We start from the raw sequence: 18810 nt of genomic DNA on the forward strand, positions 1-18810 counted from the left end.
TGAATCCGGACTCGTTTTGAATTTATTATCCACGTGTCACTTCCCGTTTTCGTTTCATTTTAAAACCGAAAGTAGTAAACGTGATCTATTGTTGATTTGTTTACAACCTCCTTTCAGTCCTTATAATCGTTCCAAAAAGGATATAATACATTTCCAACTTGATAGAAATGATATCCAAATATCGACTTAGACGTTTTATAAGGATAATGATTATGCAGTGAAATAATCATTGCAAATTAATTTCTGCTGTGATTCCTTGTTTTAAAAAAATAGAATCCAACTTTTGTTGTTCAGGAATGACCCCTGGAATAAACTGAAGAGAAATTGTGAACTAAATTTCTGGATTCCACGTCAGAATCTTTCATAATAATGGCCAATACAGTCAAATCATAAAATAACTGCCAATCATGCTGGTGCCTCAATCCCTTAAAATCTGACCAAGTCAAAAGATGAAGCTAGTAATATACATCATTGTTCTATTGCTTATACACAAAATAAAGTTGATTTTAATAGCGCGCAAAAGTGACTAAAGCCCTCAAAATCCTAGCTTAAACCCTGATCAAACTAAGTTTAATTTTGGACCCTTTGGACCTTAATGTAGACCAATTTGAAAACGGGACCAAAAGTTAAGAATCTACATACACAGTCATGACAGTTAGATTCGGCATATCAAAGAACCCCAATTATTCAATTTTGATGAAATCAAACAAAGTTTAATTTTGGACCCTTTGGGCCCCTTATTCTGTTGGGACCAAAACTCCCAAAATCAATACCAACCTTCCTTTTATGGTCATAAACCTTGTGTTTAAATTTCATAGATTTCTATTTACTTATACTAACGTTATGGTGCGAAAACCAAGAAAAATGCTTATTTGGGTCCCTTTTTGGCCCCTAATTCCTAAACTGTTGGGACCTAAACTCCCAAAATCAATACCAACCTTCCTTTTGTAGTCATTAACATTGTGTTTAAATTTCATTGATTTCTATTTACTTAAACTAAAGTTATTGTGCGAAAACCAAGAATAATGCTTATTTGGGCCCTTTTTTGGCCCCTAATTCCTAAACTGTTAAAACCAAAACTCCCAAAATCAATCCCAACCGTTCTTTTGTGGTCATAAACCTTGTGTCAAAATTTCATAGATTTCTATTAACTTAAACTAAAGTTATAGTGCGAAAACCAAGAAAATGCTTATTTGGGCCCTTTTTGGCCCCTAATTCCTAAAATGTTGGGACCAAAACTCCCAAAATCAATACCAACCTTCCTTTTGTGGTCATAAACCTTGTGTTAAAATTTCATAGATTTCCATTCACTTTTACTAAAGTTAGAGTGCGAAAACTAAAAGTATTCGGACGACGACGACAACGACGCCGACGCCAACGTGATAGCAATATACGACGAAAAATTTTTCAAATTTTGCGGTCGTATAAAAAAATAGCCTACCCTAAAAAGCTTTTTTTGGTTATTTTTCAAAAAGCACTGTAAAGTCAGAATGTCCCTTCCAGAGTCTAAATGAAATGGTAAAATACAAAAATAAAAAATCCCTACCTACCAACCCTATTTTTATCGCAGATGTAATAGGAAACACATATATTATTTTTTTTAACCCAAGTATCAAATGATATAATTAATCCTACCTCTTCAACGTCTGCTTGCATTATCTCATCGTCATCTCTTTCAACTGGATCCCTGCTACTCTGGTGTGATGGTAGCACACTTGAGTGAGAAATGTAAGAGGAACCAGTTCCAGTGTCTGAAGAACTTGTTCTAGCTGGAAGTGGGTCAACATTAAATATCTCCTCACTTCCCTGTAATAATAGATACAGAATCCAAGTGAAAATTTGTTTGTTTCTTTCAGTATTCAAATTCATTGTCAAGTTCCCTGGCCTGCCCTTTCTTCTGTTAAAGTTTGTACCCAATTCCAAAAGTATTTATCAATTTAAATGTTGCTTGTCTGATAGAAAAAAATTTCTCAATAAATTGTGTCCATGAATTCCAACAAGGAAAATAAGTTTTTGTTTACAAGGGAAATTATTCAGGTCGCACAAAATTTTTGCAGAGGCGGTGGAGCTTATACTAATGAACGCTTGATTTTGATATCTAATATAAAAGCTGTTTGATACATATTTCAACCCCTATTTCAATATAACCTTTGTCTAATGAATTCAAAACTGTTGTTAATAACTTTATACTATTCTCATTGTACATGTATATTACAAAATACTTTAAACCTGTATAGCAGTACGTCTTGTGACCTCCAAAATAATTTGATACTAACCTGTACTGCTTCAATATTTCCACTGACCAATGAGAATGGAGCAGTAGGTCTTGTGACTCCCATTCTTACAGGAGCAATTAATGAGTTACCAATCTCACAAAGTTCTTCAATAGCTATATTTATCAAAGCTTGGAAAGCCTTTTTACATCTCACTAATGCCTCACATGACTTAGATGTTGAACTGCAAGAAAAAAGTAACATAGTACAGCAAATACTAAGACAACAGCTCCACTCTTACAAACAAATGCTATACTTTTTTACTAAAAAAAAAATAATTCCATAAATACCGACATTGTAATTTGTTTCTAAAACTTTAATTTTTCTTTCAGATGTAATTTTTTTTTTTATGCTAGTTCATTAACATGCAACAAAAAGTTTTTCCCCCCCCCCCCCTCATTTTGATAGATATAGAAAAGACTGTATTCTTCAGCATTGCCAGAATTTTTATGTGTCATACCTTTTCTTTTTGTTAGCATCAGGTGACATCTCAATACTGATGACGACAAAGATTCTTGCTACTGATCGTACAAATCTACGAGCCACAGTTTTTGCCTCGGCTTTACGACCCTCAGTATTATCATTCTGCATCTCTCGGATCAATGTTGTCAAAAGTGTTTCTAACATCTGAAAAATTACAAGCATTTCTAGACTTTAAAAAAAACATCCCAAAACTCCACCATGCTTTAGTGATCAATGTATTCCAAGAACTAGAATTTTTTTTATTACATAAAATGATGTGAGTTTGAATTTTTGAGTATGAATAAGAGGATTTGTTTTAAGCACCATGGGATTATCATAAGACAAAATGTAAGATCAAACATCAAACTCAGCAAAAACAAAAGACATAGATCTACAAATCAACATACAGCCATCAATAATTGACAGATATCTATAAGTTCTATTCACTGGACAAAAACAATTATGAAATCATTTTGTTTTGTGACAGACTGAAATGGAGTCTCCCCTATTCTTAGTTATTTTCAAGATAACGATAATAGTTAGCAGATACGAAATAATCACAATAACATGTCCAAATTGTATTTCCATCTCATTTTAATGTTTTTTGGTAACTGTGATTTGGTTTTATACCTACCTCTACGCTACACTTGACCAACAGATTGTGTGTAAACTTGTCTAGATGAGCTGTACCACTTTGACTGTCTAAATATAACTGATCTTCATACACAACATCTGGGCAACTGAAAAAAAAGCAATGTTAAAGTTTATAATGATTGATGGTGGAGGTGGAAAAACACCGTTATTTCAGAATTATCGTGAGGTTTTTATTACTACAAATACATGAAATAATGCTACTGGTTGAGTATCACAATAATAGAAACTTAATTTTTATCTCTGATACAAAGACATGAATGCAAGTTTTCCTGCAATCACAATATTTAACCTCACATTTTTGTCCATTTTACAAAAAACACAATAATACATGTATGCAATTATTTTATATTTACAGTACACAGGTAGCTTTGTCTTGTTGTTTAATACAATTCCAGTCAACATGTAATCTTTTATGCTCAGATGTGATTTTAAATCATTGAAATAATTGGACCGAGTCATTTATTGCTGACTCTATCAACAATTATTCAGATCGCTCACATAAAGATGCCCATCACTGCATTAAAGTGGACTACAAATACATGTAATGTTAGTATTACCCAAAGTCCCAGTTCAAATGCAGATCACAATATGAGGGATAAATCCAGCATGGGAATGGAAATTTTATAATCAGATATTATGTTGCATGTAACTTTCATCAATTCTGTTTGAATTTCTCCAAAAATTAATCTTTGAAATCTTGACTATTGTGCTAAGCTATTCAATTTAAAACTAGATGTGTCAAAGCGACATATGGACACAAACATGATGGTGAACTCATAAACCAAAATTCAGCCCTATATCTGAAGGCGTTTAGAAAAAAAATCCAGACAACTGTGATTTTCAACAATTTCTCAGTCCAAAGCCCGTAATTTCGGCAAAAATTAGTTGAGCTGGATGAAACTTGAACTTGACCTGTAACTCATCATGGTTAACTCACATACCAAAAATCAGCCCAATATTTGAAGGTGTTTAGAAAAAAATCTGTATAACTGTGATTTTCAACAATTTCTCAAAGTCCAAAGCCCCTAATTTCGGCAAAAATTAGTTGAGCGTAACAAAACTTGAACTTGACCTGTAACTCATCATGGTGAACTCACAAACCAAAAATCAGCCCAATATCTGAAGGTGTTTAGAAAAAAACTCTGTATAATGGTTTGTTGCGGAATAACGGAATGAGGGAATTACGGAATTTTGGAATTTCGGAATTACGGAATTTCGGACAAGGGTAAAACTATATGGCACCGACAACTTCTTTGCGGGGCCATAAAAAAACAACCAAATATTTAAAAGTACTTTGAACTTATTTTTTCATTTTTAAACCCTAGAGGAGATTCCAAAACTGTCACAATAGATTCATGCTCAGAAAAGTAATACTAAGTATCATACCAGCCTCTCTTTACAGAATTCTACACAGATCTCAATACCTACAGACCTCCATTGTTATCATAGTTTTAACAACTCACAATTAATTTCTCATCATCAAGTGTAACACACACATTCAAAACCAATTTTGTGCTAAACAAGAGATAAGCAGACAAGAGTTCAATGTATAGAAGTCTGATATGATGCTGTTCATACGGCCTTCTATACTCATCACAGCATGAATTATCACATTTATATTAGTGTAACTCTGCATATAGCAACTATTTATCAATGTTATTTTTCTGATTGCAAAAGTTGGTAAAAAAGCAATCGCTTACAAAAAGAAATTTGTTTACAATAATCTTGATTAACTGTTTCTGATCAACAATTTTTTGTTTTCTGTGTATTAAACATTTTTATCCTTTTTGCCATTTTAAATTTTTTTTGATTGCCCCTTAATATTTTTCTTTTTTCCATGCTCAGAGAAACCAACCATAAGCATATCATACCTGCACTACAAAACATTGAATCCAGACAGACCTCAATTTCTACATACTCCCAAGGAATCATTGAATCTACAACTCACTATTATCATTTTTTATCATTGTGTGTGTAACACATACACTCAAATACCAATTTTGTAAGGAATGTGTAGAAAGAGGTCAATGTGAAGACTTCTGTTCTAGTGCAAGGTCATTAAGCTTCAAATGTGTTCATCATTGCTGGAATTTTTTCCTTACCAAATTCTTACAAGAAAAAAACATACTACTGTAAATTCAGAAATAATGGCATTCATTTATTATTGCGATTTTGTCATTTTAGACTAAAATGTGATTATAATTTTTGAGATATTGAGAAAAATCCTGTTTAATTTAAAACAAGAGTGCACACGCTGAAATGTCTTGCCTTCGATACTAATCATTGATATTATGTTGATAGTCCTAAGTATAAGCGAAGCTTTATTACAACTGTCACATAAACTTAACATTAACCAAGATAACTAAACAAAGACCAATGAACCTTGAAATGAGGTCAAGGTCAGATGAACCAGGCCAGGCAGACATGTACAGCTAACAATGCTTCTATACAACATATATAGTTGACCCATTACTTATAGTTTAAGAAAAATAGACCAAAAACAAAAACTTAACACTGTGCAATGAACCGTGAAAATGAGGTCAAGGTCAAATAAAACCTTCGCGACTGACATAAAGATCATAAAATATTTCCATACACCAAATATAGTTGACCTATGGCATAAAGTATTAGATAAAAAGACCAAAACTCAAAAACTTAACTTTGACCACTGAACCATGAAAATGAGGTCAAGGTCACATGACATCTGCCCGCTAGACATGTACACCTTACAATCATTCCATACAACAAATATAGTAGACCTATTGCATATAGTATGAGAAAAACAGACCAAAACACAAAAATTTAACTATAACCACTGAACCATGAAAATGAGGTCAAGGTCAAATGACACCTGCCAGTTGGACATGTACACCTTACTGTCCTTCCATACACCGAATATACTAGCCCTATTGCTTATAGTATCTGAGATATGGACTTGACCATCAAAACTTAACCTTGTTCACTGATCCATGAAATGAGGTAGAGGTCAAGTGAAAACTGTCTGACAGACATGAGGACCTTGCAAGATACACACATATCAAATATAGTTATCCTATTACTTATAATAAGAGAGAATTCAACATTACAAAAAATTTGAACTTTTTTTTCAAGTGGTCACTGAACCATGAAAATGAGGTCAAGGACATTGGACATGTGACTGACGGGAACTTCGTAACATGAAGCATCTATATACAAAGTATGAAGCATTCAGGGTTTTCACCTTCAAAAATATAAAGCTTTTAAGAAGTGAGCTAACGCCGCCGACAGATCACTATCCCTATGTCGAGCTTTCTGCAACAAAAGTTGCAGGCTCGACAAAAAAATCAAAATGCAAGTTTAAATTATTGCAATTATAACGTTGCCACATTTTTCGCAATAATTTCTGAACATAAAATAACATGACTTTGAAGAATGGAACAAACAGAAGAGGAATGTGGCTATCAGGCGATCCCAAATACTACAAAAGCATCATTCCTGTTAACCATCACAACCATTGCATGCTATATCATGGTGGCTATGTGCATTAAAATGTGGATAATATTAAGGTAAACCTAATCAAAAGATATAAGAAGATGTGGTATGAGTGCCAATAGACAACTCTCTTATCCAATTCACAATTCGTAAGGGTCAACCATTCTGAGTCAAAGTGCAGTATACAAACAACACCAACTTGGAATTACAACTCTCCACCTATAAGATGTTTTTTCCATGCTCAGAAAAAGTAATACAAAGTATCATACCAGCAGCACATAACAGTAACTCACACAGATCTCAATGTCTACACACGTTCTATCATTATACTCATGAGTCAATTTCTCATCACTGTGTCAAATACACTCAAGTTTTCCACAATTTGTATGCGTTCAGGATATGTAGACAGAGTTCAATGCATAAGTTTCTGTTGTGCTGTTATCTCATATGCAACGCTAGCTCATCACGGCATGAAATTAATTATTTTCATAGTGGTTTAACAACTTCTTCGTTTAAATTTAAGGCCTTAGATCTTTCTTTTAAAAATTAACAAATCCTCAGGAAGAAATAAATTAAAAAGTTAGGATCTTTTTCAATAAACTCTATCATAAATGCACAATTTTAGTGAACATCTTGAAAGGTTTTACCTGAGACTTCTTTACTTTTCAAGTAAACTGAACACTTGGAAAGGTTTGTTTAGCGTGACTTCTCCTTCATCAATCTACTAAATTAAATACATTGAAAGATCCATCCCCCCTTTTCTTTACAAGCTTTGAGAGTGCAAGATTATGATGTTGCTATCACATGTAAAAGTGTTGCTATAGTAACTGTGTAGTCTGTTACTATGGTAATCTTACCTTGTGTTTTGTTTCTTCCCACTGTGTATCATGGCCTTAACGGCTGTCCAGTCATTCAGAATTCTTTCTAATGCTCTACGACTAAACTTTGGGGGTTCAAGGTCATGTTCTGGCATCTCCATATCTGTAAATAGAATAATGGGAAACAATTATTTTGTCATCAAAATACAACGTTAATACTATGTGTGAGAAATTTTCAAATTTCATCACCTGATTGATTCTTGGTTGCTTAATTTCCAGTTGCAAATATTTCATTCATGTTCAGGATGAGTAAACAACAACAGCTAATATAGGTTTATGCCTGAGTAATGGAAACCTTATTTTAATCATAAATGTGAGCATCAGAGGTTACATCCTGATGTTTCATTTTACTATACTTAAAAGTTGTTGGGTTGTTGTCTCACAAAATAATTACCCACATTTCATTTCATTCTCCTCACAATGAACAACATTATTTCTATCAGTGATAATCATATAACCATAATGATCCTCTGATTGTGGAAACAAGTTTATCGTAGATTAAAAGGATAAAAATTAACCACAAACTTAAAGTGTTCAACAAATATAAATTTGCTATAGATATTTATTCAAATTCTGTTAAAACCACAAATTCAAAGGAGTATGTTCGATAAGGTCCTAAAATGGCCCCCTTTTTTAGCGTTAATTTCAAATTCGGATTTATTGACCAATATCACGATAAATTATAGCTAATACATTGACTAGATAGGATATAAGCCATTTTATTGAAAATTTCACGTTTCTGCGTTTCATTATGACGTCACAAGTTGTACTCATATTGATTTTTCACGAAAAAATCAATGAAAATGGGTAAATTTCCATAGATTATTGGACAGGAAACATAGAGCGCATACGTCGACAACAAAGATCTTTTAAAATAATGTTTGTGAAGACATTTCACATGTCTTATTTGAATATTAAGCTTGTCAACGCCTGCGCTCTATGTTTCCTGGTCCTTTATTTGGTTGAAATCCAGCTGATTTTGTCAAATTTCACAAAAATCCCTTATCTTGACCTTTTTGGGATGTAAAAATCAAGGTGTTAGAATTAAACTTTGACAAAAACAGTTCTGTTTAACTTTCTCACATGTCTTTAAGGCAACTTAAAGCATTTATTGTCTTGTAACTATGAACTTTATAATTGGGGCCAAATATGGCCCTTACCGAACTTACTCCTTTCACCAAACAAAGAATAATAGACTATGTACACAATCCCAACTTACCTAATTCTTGGGCTAATGTTTTATTTCTGGTCCCTGGAGCTCTAGTTCTTGCAGGTCTATACTGTCTCTGTTCTACTAGTTGTCGACCAACAGTCTGTACAAGGAACAGTAAAATATTCTCCCCTCTGAAAAGAATCACAATGATCATAACTATATTTCTCCAAAACTCTGAAAGTTGATGCAATTTGTATTTTTCGAGTGATGCATTAATATCACTGTTATAATTTTAATGTTATTTAAAACTTCAAACAATTTATTTCAACACCAACAGCATTTTATGGGAAAGGAAGTCCATGAGTTGTAGATTCTATGTAAAAGGTGACAAAAGTTTCATACATGATCCTTCAGTGTAAAAATATACAAGTATATGATTATGTGTAAATTCTGTAAATGTCTTACATGGTACTACATGATCACATGAAGCTCGATACAAAATTTCAGGAAAATATGATTTATAGTTCTTAAGAAAACTGTGACAAAAACTATTGTCAACAGGCAGATTATGAATGACTGAAAGAAACCGGACAGTCATAAAAAAGCCTCTTTTTTCTTTTTTCTAGCAGGGGTATATATATGAGGGATAATTCATTGAAAGTGTTCATGGATTTTACAAACATATCAGTTTTCTGTGTATAGAATGAAATTCAAAATAGTGTGGCTGTGGCCATTGATTGACACATTAAATTCATCCATTGACATGGACAATTTACGTGAACGGTTGTCTGTAACGACCACTGTACACGACGTACCTACGATAGACATTTAAACTGTGGGGTCACCAAAGGTTTCTTAACGCCTTTAATTATAAAATAATTTGAAAAATTAATCAGGAATAACCTTTATGTTTTGATTTATATCAATTATATAAATCAAAACATAAAGGTTATTCGTGTTATTTCTGATTAATTTTTCGAATTACTTTATTAAGGTGTTGAGAACCTTTGGTGACCCCATAGTTTAAGTGTCTTTAAAAAGTACATAGTGAGAAGTGGTCGTTACATACAAACGTTCACCTAAATTGTCCCAGTCAATGGATGAATTTAATGTGTCAATCAATGGCCACAGCCACACTGTTTTGAAGTTCATTCTATCTGTTAAACAAACCTGCTTTTAGGGAGAGTAACCAGATCTGTGTCTGTTAGTATTTTGCTCAACAAGTCAAACCTGGGTCCCTGTTGTCCAGCAACCAGACTTTTACATTTACATTTTTCCCAGCAGTCACAGTAAGCAGTTGGTGAGGTCCTCTTCATTCTTAAATAAAATATGTTAATTTTTTTTTAGCTAGAATTTAAATAAATATTCTGGTTCTGTTAATGTATAGCGGAGAGTTGTAGAATGGTTCAATATCAGAGCTCTTCCTGAAAAATAAAGGTGTAGGTATGGGAGATGATAAAAATTCAAGTACTAATGGTAATAAGAATAATAGTCATATTCTCCTGGTAGACTTGGTCTTCTTAATACTAGGTAGGTGAAGTTTCAGTTTCAATTTCCTAAATATTCCAATATCATTCATATAAACAATTAAATTTATAGAAAAACATTATTTCCTGTCATTTTCATTTCTACATATTTTTCTGTCAGATGGTGTAGAAAATGTTTATTCATCCCCTTTTGTAGAGATCGGGACTTTCCGTCCCTGGTTCCTATACATATGTTTTTTATGTAACATCAGCCTTTTCTTATGTCAGTAGATATTTAAGAACTTACTTGCAATCATGTCCTTTATGACACACCCTTGCACACTCTGTACAGCAACATAGGGAACCAGTCAACCCACATGTCTTACACTCGAATATATCCTGTTTTATATGTTCTCTCCCCGTCCACGTAAAACTACACGTGTCATTACAACATAACATCTGTAGCGGAGAACTGTCGAGGGTGGAGCCAGGAGGGTAAATCATCTTCATGAATGTTGTTTTGTCTGTGTCGTCCTTACTGGTCAACTTTCTACATGTGTCAAGGATAACAAGTGCCCCCTGGTAGGCACAGCCTCGAACTGACTGCATAAAGGGAGTTAATCCCTCTGCATTTCTGAAATAGAAATTTTGTATATGGTCAATAATCATGTCATCTGATGTTCAGTGGTTGTCGTCTGTTTATGCGGTTCATAAGTGTTTCTAGTTTTACGTTTTTATATAGATTAGACCGTTGGTTTTCCTGTTTGAATGGTTTTACACTAGTAATTTTTTGGGCCCTTTATTGCTTGCTGTTCGGTGTGAGCCAAAGCTCTGTGTTGAAGGCCGTTCCTTGATCTATAATGGTTTATTTTTATAAATTGTTAATTGGATGGAGAGTTGTTTCATTTGCACTCATACCACATCTTCCTAGCTTCCAAACAATTTGTATGATCATGCTGAAAGGATCTTCTATGATTTCATTATTATTTGTTGGATGATCAGTTTTTGTGGATTTTGTGGGTACAAGTGAACCTTGAAATCAACTGTTTACCGTAGAATATATTTTATTATAGACTTTTGTAAGACTAACTGTTGTCCATAATAGTAGGTAGAATAGAAAGATGCAAACACCATGTAGTACCTTGTTACTTGTGTAAATTTTAATAATGGTTAGACACATTGTTTTGTAACTTGAATAGCTGTGTATATATCATAAATAAATTGCTCCACATTAGATATAAAGGTAGAAATAATAAATTAAAGCAGCTAAAATATAGCTGTCAGTAATAACAGGGTTTCTTTTGCTTTTCACACAATATTTACATAATCATAAAATCATCCCTTCTAAGGGTTTTTAAAAAGCATAAAGTAATGTATATCAATACAGATCCACCCTACCAATTATGTGTCTTGGGCTATAAATCGAGTATATAATATATGCCCCAATACAGTAGTCTTACTTTGCAGACAAAAGACCTGGTAAATGCTGCTGTAATACTGGAGAATCACACAGTATTTTAAGAATTTGATTGGCTTTGTTCCTGCGTTCTTTCTCATCCATTTTCACTGGAGGAACACACACAGTGCTGAACTCTGGAGGACCCAATGGACCCATGTTACCAGCAGGGTGGGGTAAACCTGTATCTACAAATACAAATGCATATGTTTTAAAATTAGTCTGCAGCTAATGAATAGCATATTTTAAGAGGTCATTATTTTACCCTACAAACATTTGAAAACCTTTTTTTTATTGTAGTTTTGGCTTTTCAATTGTATTGACTTTTGAAATGCCTCCTGAGTGCACTTCCTATATACAAGGTGATAGGATGTGCAACTGGAGTAGGTCACCTTTTCAAGCTTGAAAATATGTGAATAGGTCTGTAAAACTATCAGAAATAAATGATAAGGTCAATAAATAAAATTGAGAAAGGAAATGGTGAATATGTCAAAGCGACAACCACCCGACCATAGAGCAAACAACAGCCGAAGGCAACCAATGGGTCTTCAATGTAGCGAGAATTCCCGCACCCGTAGGTGTCCTTCAGCTGGCCCCTAAAATATGCATAATAGTACAGTGATAATGGACGTCATACTAAACTCCGAATTATACACAAGAAACTAAAATTTAAAATCATACAAGACTAACAAAGGCCAGAGGCTCCTGACTTGGGACAGGCGCAAAATTGCGGCGGGGTTAAACATGTTTATGAGATCTCAACCCTCCCCCTATACCTCTAGCCAATGTAGAAAAGTAAAAGAATAACAATACGCACATTAAAATTCAGTTCAAGAGAAGTGCGAGTCTGATGTCAAAAGATGTAACAAAAGAAAATAAATAAAATGACAATAATACATAAATAACAACAGACTACTAGCAGTTAACTGACATGCCAGCTCCAGACCTCAATTAAACTGATTGAAAGATTATGTCTTCATCATATGAATATCAGGTACAATCCCTCCCGTTAGGGGTTTAGTATCATACTATCATAAAATATATGAGAAGAACATAACCCGTGTCATGCCAACAACTGTTTTTTTTATAAATAAATGTGTTTAGTTCCGATGCAAAGACCCTATCAGTGAATCAATGTTAAAGCCAAAATATGCAATCTTTAATGACCTGACAACAGTATCGTAACTATATCCCCTTTTAATAAGTCTATTTAAAGGTTTTGTTAGTTTCTGAGGAGAATACTGACATTTTTGTGCTTTATAAAGAATATTTCCATAAAATTTTGGATGTGAAATACCTGAACGTATAAGATGTCTGCATGTTGAGTTATATTTACGAATTATTTCCTTATACCGGTGATAAAATTTAGTAAATGTTTTGACCAGTTTGTGATATCGAAAACCCTGGTGTAATAATTTTTCAGTAATACATAAATTTCTCTCGCTAAAATCTAATACATTGTTACATACACGAGCGAATCGTACAAGTTGAGATATATAAACACCATAAGATGGTGACAAGGGAACGTCACCATCTAAAAATGGATAATTAACAATAGGAAATGAAAAATCATCTCTTTTATCATAAATTTTTGTATTAAGCTTCCCGTTTATGATATAGATATCAAGATCGAGGAAAGGGCAGTGGTCATTGTTATCATTAGCTTTATTTAAAGTAAGTTCTACAGGATAAATTTCTTTAGTATACATACTGAAGTCGTCATTATTTAGAGCCAATATATCATCCAAATATCTAAAAGTATTGTTAAATTTTTGTATCAAATGTTGTTTTGATGGGTCTTTGCTAATTTTAGTCATAAATTGTAACTCATAACAATACAAAAACAGGTCCGCAATAAGTGGTGCACAGTTAGTCCCCATTGGAATTCCAATAACTTGACGATATACGGAATCTCCAAAGCGAACAAAAATGTTATCAAGTAAAAATTCAAGTGCATAAATAGTATCAAAGCATGTCCAATTGACATGGTTCTTTTGTTTATTGCTACTAAAAAATGATCTAAAAGAGTTTGAACATATGTACTCGCATTCCGACTTTTTAAATGCCCAGTTAATTAGGGATGTGAATTTTTTCTTAATAAGAATATGAGGCAAAGTGGTATATAGGGTAGAAAAATCAAAACTTTGAACAGATTCAAAATCACCAATATATGCATGCAATTTATCAAGTACTTCCAACGAGTTTTTGACACTCCAAAAGTAATTAATTCCACTATTTTCAAAGGCCTTATTTGAACAATTTATTATCAGGTTTTTTATTGTACCAAGTGTACTAGTAAGTAAAACAGACAATTTAGTAGTTGAACAATGGCTGGAAGATGAAATAAATCTATATTTGTAAGGTTTTTTGTGCAGCTTCGGAAGCCAGTACATAGTTGGGACTTTCATTGTGTTTGGTTCTGCTTGTAAAGAAGTAGCTAAAAGTTTATGTTTGTTACAGATGTCGTTTTCTGAAAATGAAGTCAGTTGGAATGTTGGTGAATTCGTGATTTCCTTTTGCAGAACCTCTATATAAAATTTACGTCAAACAATAATGATATATAAAGTCCTCTTAACTTTGTCTGTCATCCTTCTTGGTGTTCCTGGCTGTGTTTTATCAACCAATTTTCTCTCTTTTGGCACTTTGGTATTCCACTGTTACATTACACACAAAACGAAACCCAAATGATGCAGAAACCCAGCGGCACTCCTATCAATAAAGTATTGAAGCCCCTCCCCCTAAATAAGAATTTAATTGCACTACAAGCACATTTTGACAATCAATGTCTCTTCAGTTATTTTACTTTAAACATTTTTTATTGTAAAAAAACAAATGGATTAGACACAAGTGTTTTAATTTAGTTAGGAACAATCAACATTGAAAAGCTGATCAAATCAAAAAGGACCTTAAGTATAGCTAAATACAGAAAAGAAATAATATCTCTATTTATTGTAGTCCTCAAGTTATATGATTAATGTTTGAATATTTACCCATATACAATGACTCAGCATAAGTTGGTGGGTCTGGCGGCCATGACAATGTAGGAACACATATCCCTGGATCACTCTCTCGGTCTGAATCACTGATGTCCAATCCTGCTCTGGACCCTGTACTACTCCCAGGTCTGGCTACTGTAGTTATCCTCATCATATCTCTTATCATCTCATTTCTATTAGCAACACTGCAAATTTAATTCCATTTATTTTTTATAATCATGGTATTATTCTTATTTTCTATTTTACTCCAATAGATTTGCATTTTCAAACACAAAAAAATCTTTCCTATAATTTTCTATCAATCTTTAAAAAAAAAATCAAATAATTTTTTTACTTATTTTATTGTGTATCCAATTACTCAATGTATTTTAAATAAAGACATTATTGCAAGTTTTTTTTTTATGGAAATAATGCGACTTGGTCATTATTGAAATAATATAGTCACATTCTAGTATCTGATATATATCTGAATGCAGATTTCACTAAAACCACAATTTCTCACACTTTTTTCAATTTTCTACAAATCTCATATAACATTAAATTTTAAGGACAAAAAGACAACTTCTGACACTTTTAGAATCTTACCTGCGAGGCTCAGAATGAGAACTTCTAGACTGAATTGCAGCTAAAGCATCCACTGCACTACTGACAGCATTAATAGCCTCTAGAGCTGATGTGAAAGGACTACTAGACGATGTTGTTGTAGGCAGACTGGGTGGATCTGAAATTAAGCAGACGACAGTCATAATACATGCAAGTGTTATTTTGCTATCCTATTCTGTAATTTTCAGACTTGGGATTGAATTCTTTTTTATTTGACCCAAGCGACAATTTTTACAAAAATCTCTACATCAGGAATCACTTGATATTTTTATTTATGAACCATTGATATTAACCTATGGTAAATTGTGGTTATTTCTTTCTTTGAAAGTAGTCCATCAGCAGTTTTTATCAATTTTCTAAGCCCAAGTTTAGTTTAATGCTAATGCTATCAAAAAGTATACCTTCATTGTGAATTGGACAGTAAACCAACTTATTTGGCTTTTTAACCTTTAATACAGGCTTTTATAACTTGTGGGCATTAAAATAATAACTTTTCTTTAAAATTTCTTGATAAATCTATATATTTGAAGACCCAATTTTTAAAACATATTTGCAACATTTGATTATTAGGAATATTCCAAAACATTTCATAAACATTCATGTATTTTCTGTTTTTTGTATCTAAAATATTCAGTCACTATCAGAATAGTACTAGTGTATAGTTATATTTACCTGCGTCGTAATCTTTATTTGAAGTTGGTACACACATAGCTACACATGTATGTATAATATTTCTGTTGCCATCACAGTGCTCATGTAATATATCTTTCAATTGATTCTGACCGCCAGGAGTACCTGTACACAAAAAATATAAATGTAAATATTGGTACTTCTTATAAATATACTAATGGGTAATTCAGTGAATGTCGTTTGTTGCTGTGTTACATTTTGTTTTTCATTCATTTTTTTTGTACACTAATTAGGCTGTTAGTTTTTCTCTTTGAATTGTTTTACATTTGTGATTTCAGGGCAATTCATAGCGGACTATGCAGTATGGGCTTTGAGCATTGTCGAAGGTCGTATGGTGACCTATAGCTGTTAATTACTGTGTCATTTGGTCTCTGGTGGATAGTGTCTCATTGGCAATCATACCACATCTTCTTTTTATATCTTTTGTAAGTTGTTTTTTTTTAAATTACAAAAAACTATCAATAAATCACATAGCAATATAATTTAAAAGAAGAAATTCTGTTGAAAAGGGGGAGGGGATGAAAATAATCTAACTGAGTTAAAATTTCAAAAGTCATGAAAGTGGAGAAAGAAACATTCTGATATTGAAAATAAATTTATTAAGTATAATTACTCTGTTCTTGTTCTAATGTTGACAGGATTGATTTGACTTTCTCCAAATCACAGCGTAAAACGTGTTGTATCAATGTTTGATGCTGAAATAAAAACAGTAGTTGTGTCATAATGTTCCTTTTTAAAATTACTAACAAAATCAGTATAAAAATCACCAGATGTTTTAAGTCAATTATTTTCTATTGTAAGTTATTGAGAACCTTAAGTTAAATACAATTCTTAAATATTTAAAAAGACGTAATTTTGTACAATGGTAAGGTCCGAAACCATAGCTTTCTTTAATTCTACATAAATAAGAATAAGATTCTGAGCCTATGATTTAAAAGAGAATTATGGATATGATAGAACCCTTTTGTGAAAAAAGTGAAACATTTTCCCTTTCTATTGGATTATTGCCATTTGAAAAAATAAACTAGACATAATTTTTTCTTCATTTTTTTCTCAACTATGCAAGGAAATGGTTTTAAATTCTGATTTTCAATTAAGCATAAAATGTTTTTAGATGAGATTTATGAAAGAAAAAAAAAGAAATTTCTTTTCTATAAACACTTTACAACTGTACAAGATAAATATACTCAAAATTGACAACAACACTTCAAATGGTCTGCATTGTACAAGATAAAGTTCCATCTTTTCCCACAATTCACCTTTCAAAATGGCTACCTACCTCAACAGCCAGTACAATGACAGCGGCTTTGTTTTTCTGATTAAGTATAGTATTGGTAAGTCCCTGGACCCTCATTCCAAGGCATCTGATTGGTGGAAGGTTTAACCACATGGGATCACGTATCCCATCATTACTATCCTTGGCAAGAGGATATATAGCACCGTTACCATCTCTCAGCTGGACTAGAAGTTCCTGAAAACATAAAAAATTAAAATTACAAAATAAACGAGTGAAACTGCGAGCACTCTACTGATGATACCCCTGCCCAAGTATTGAAGTTGTTGAGTGATGAATCTGAAAACGCAATACATGGTATGACTGACTTATATAAACCTTGAAACCAAATTTCAGAAATCCTTATGATGAATTGAAGTTCATGAGAAAGATGTGACAAAAAATTTTCATGAGACTGATGGACAGACAGACAGATGTTATGCGTACTTTTTTAAAGCAGGGGTAAAATCATGCTAGGTTGATCAGAGAAGGAATGCCGCTTTTCAGAGTGAATTTAATTTCTTTTTCTTTGTTAAAAAATCTTTTTTTTTGCAATAACTCTTGGAGTGATGTGCAATTAATGCTAAAAAGTTCAATATAACCAAAACTACAAAAGCTATAGTCCACTTACATCTCCAGTGTTGTGAAGTGTGATGTCACTACGGAGACTTCCCATGAATGCTTGTGTATCTGTTGGGAATGGTGCATCTTGGTCTACCTTTCCAGACGTTAGATTGTAGACCATATAACTAAGTTTTGATCCTGACCGAGCTATTACATGTATTCCTGAAAATAGAATAAGTTAACGAGTTACATGTGAGTGAAGTCCAAAAAAGATGGGCACAGCTTCTTTCTGCAATTTTTGGGCAACCCTAGATTTATTTAGGATTTGGAGTTAATTCAAGAAGTCATGTTATTGATTCAAATTTCAATATTGAACAATTTTAACAAAAGCTACTGATTAAATTCAAAGCAAACTGATCTCATGTATAATAAATTAATGAAAGACTTCTAAAAACTTTTTTGATGCATCACGATTTGTGAACACATAAAAGGTTTAAGCTGTAACAAACCTTCAGAATCTACAGCTACAGCCAATATCTGACCATTCTCTGATAATGTCACTTTCTTTGGGGTTTTCTGGAAGCAATCTGGCAAGCGTGGGGCATTTACACTTTTCACTACCTGAAAAATGTCAAATATTTGTCTATCAATAATATTGTTTATTTAATTTCATCTGATCTAGCATAAATATTACAACTGAAAAAAGTTTGAAAGTTGTAGTAATAGACAGGCGAGTTGTTTTTCCAAATTTTTCGATATATTTATTGTTATATCTCATTTTAGATGGTAAAATCCGTTTTGATTGGTTATAACTCACCTGTAAGTCATCTTTCCTTAGTAATCTACAGTCTTGGAGCAGGGTAGTTAGATC

General features: G+C 32.8%; 1 protein-coding gene across 3 annotated transcripts in view; it reads right to left on the reverse strand.

Moving 5' to 3' along the window:
* The window catches only part of LOC143053522 (E3 ubiquitin-protein ligase UBR5-like), a 57202-nt gene extending 38648 nt beyond the window's left edge, over positions 1-18554 (reverse strand). For all 3 annotated transcript variants that reach the window (XM_076226315.1, XM_076226314.1, XM_076226313.1), the window contains exons 1-16: positions 18449-18554; positions 18007-18161; positions 17382-17573; positions 16716-16797; positions 16085-16207; positions 15395-15530; positions 14804-14994; positions 11818-12001; positions 10665-10991; positions 10062-10208; positions 8958-9082; positions 7718-7841; positions 3370-3475; positions 2734-2900; positions 2277-2457; positions 1636-1806 (exon numbers count right to left, since the gene is read on the reverse strand). In XM_076226315.1, coding sequence (XP_076082430.1) covers positions 1636-1806; positions 2277-2457; positions 2734-2900; positions 3370-3475; positions 7718-7841; positions 8958-9082; positions 10062-10208; positions 10665-10991; positions 11818-12001; positions 14804-14994; positions 15395-15530; positions 16085-16207; positions 16716-16797; positions 17382-17573; positions 18007-18120 — 2370 coding nt within the window. In that variant the 5' untranslated portion in view covers positions 18121-18161; positions 18449-18554. The remainder of the gene's footprint in view (positions 1-1635; positions 1807-2276; positions 2458-2733; positions 2901-3369; positions 3476-7717; positions 7842-8957; positions 9083-10061; positions 10209-10664; positions 10992-11817; positions 12002-14803; positions 14995-15394; positions 15531-16084; positions 16208-16715; positions 16798-17381; positions 17574-18006; positions 18162-18448) is intronic.
* Positions 18555-18810: the final 256 nt, after the last annotated feature.

The sequence above is a fragment of the Mytilus galloprovincialis genome, chromosome 12, assembly GCF_965363235.1.
Source record: "Mytilus galloprovincialis chromosome 12, xbMytGall1.hap1.1, whole genome shotgun sequence".
NCBI lineage: Eukaryota > Metazoa > Mollusca > Bivalvia > Mytilida > Mytilidae > Mytilus > Mytilus galloprovincialis.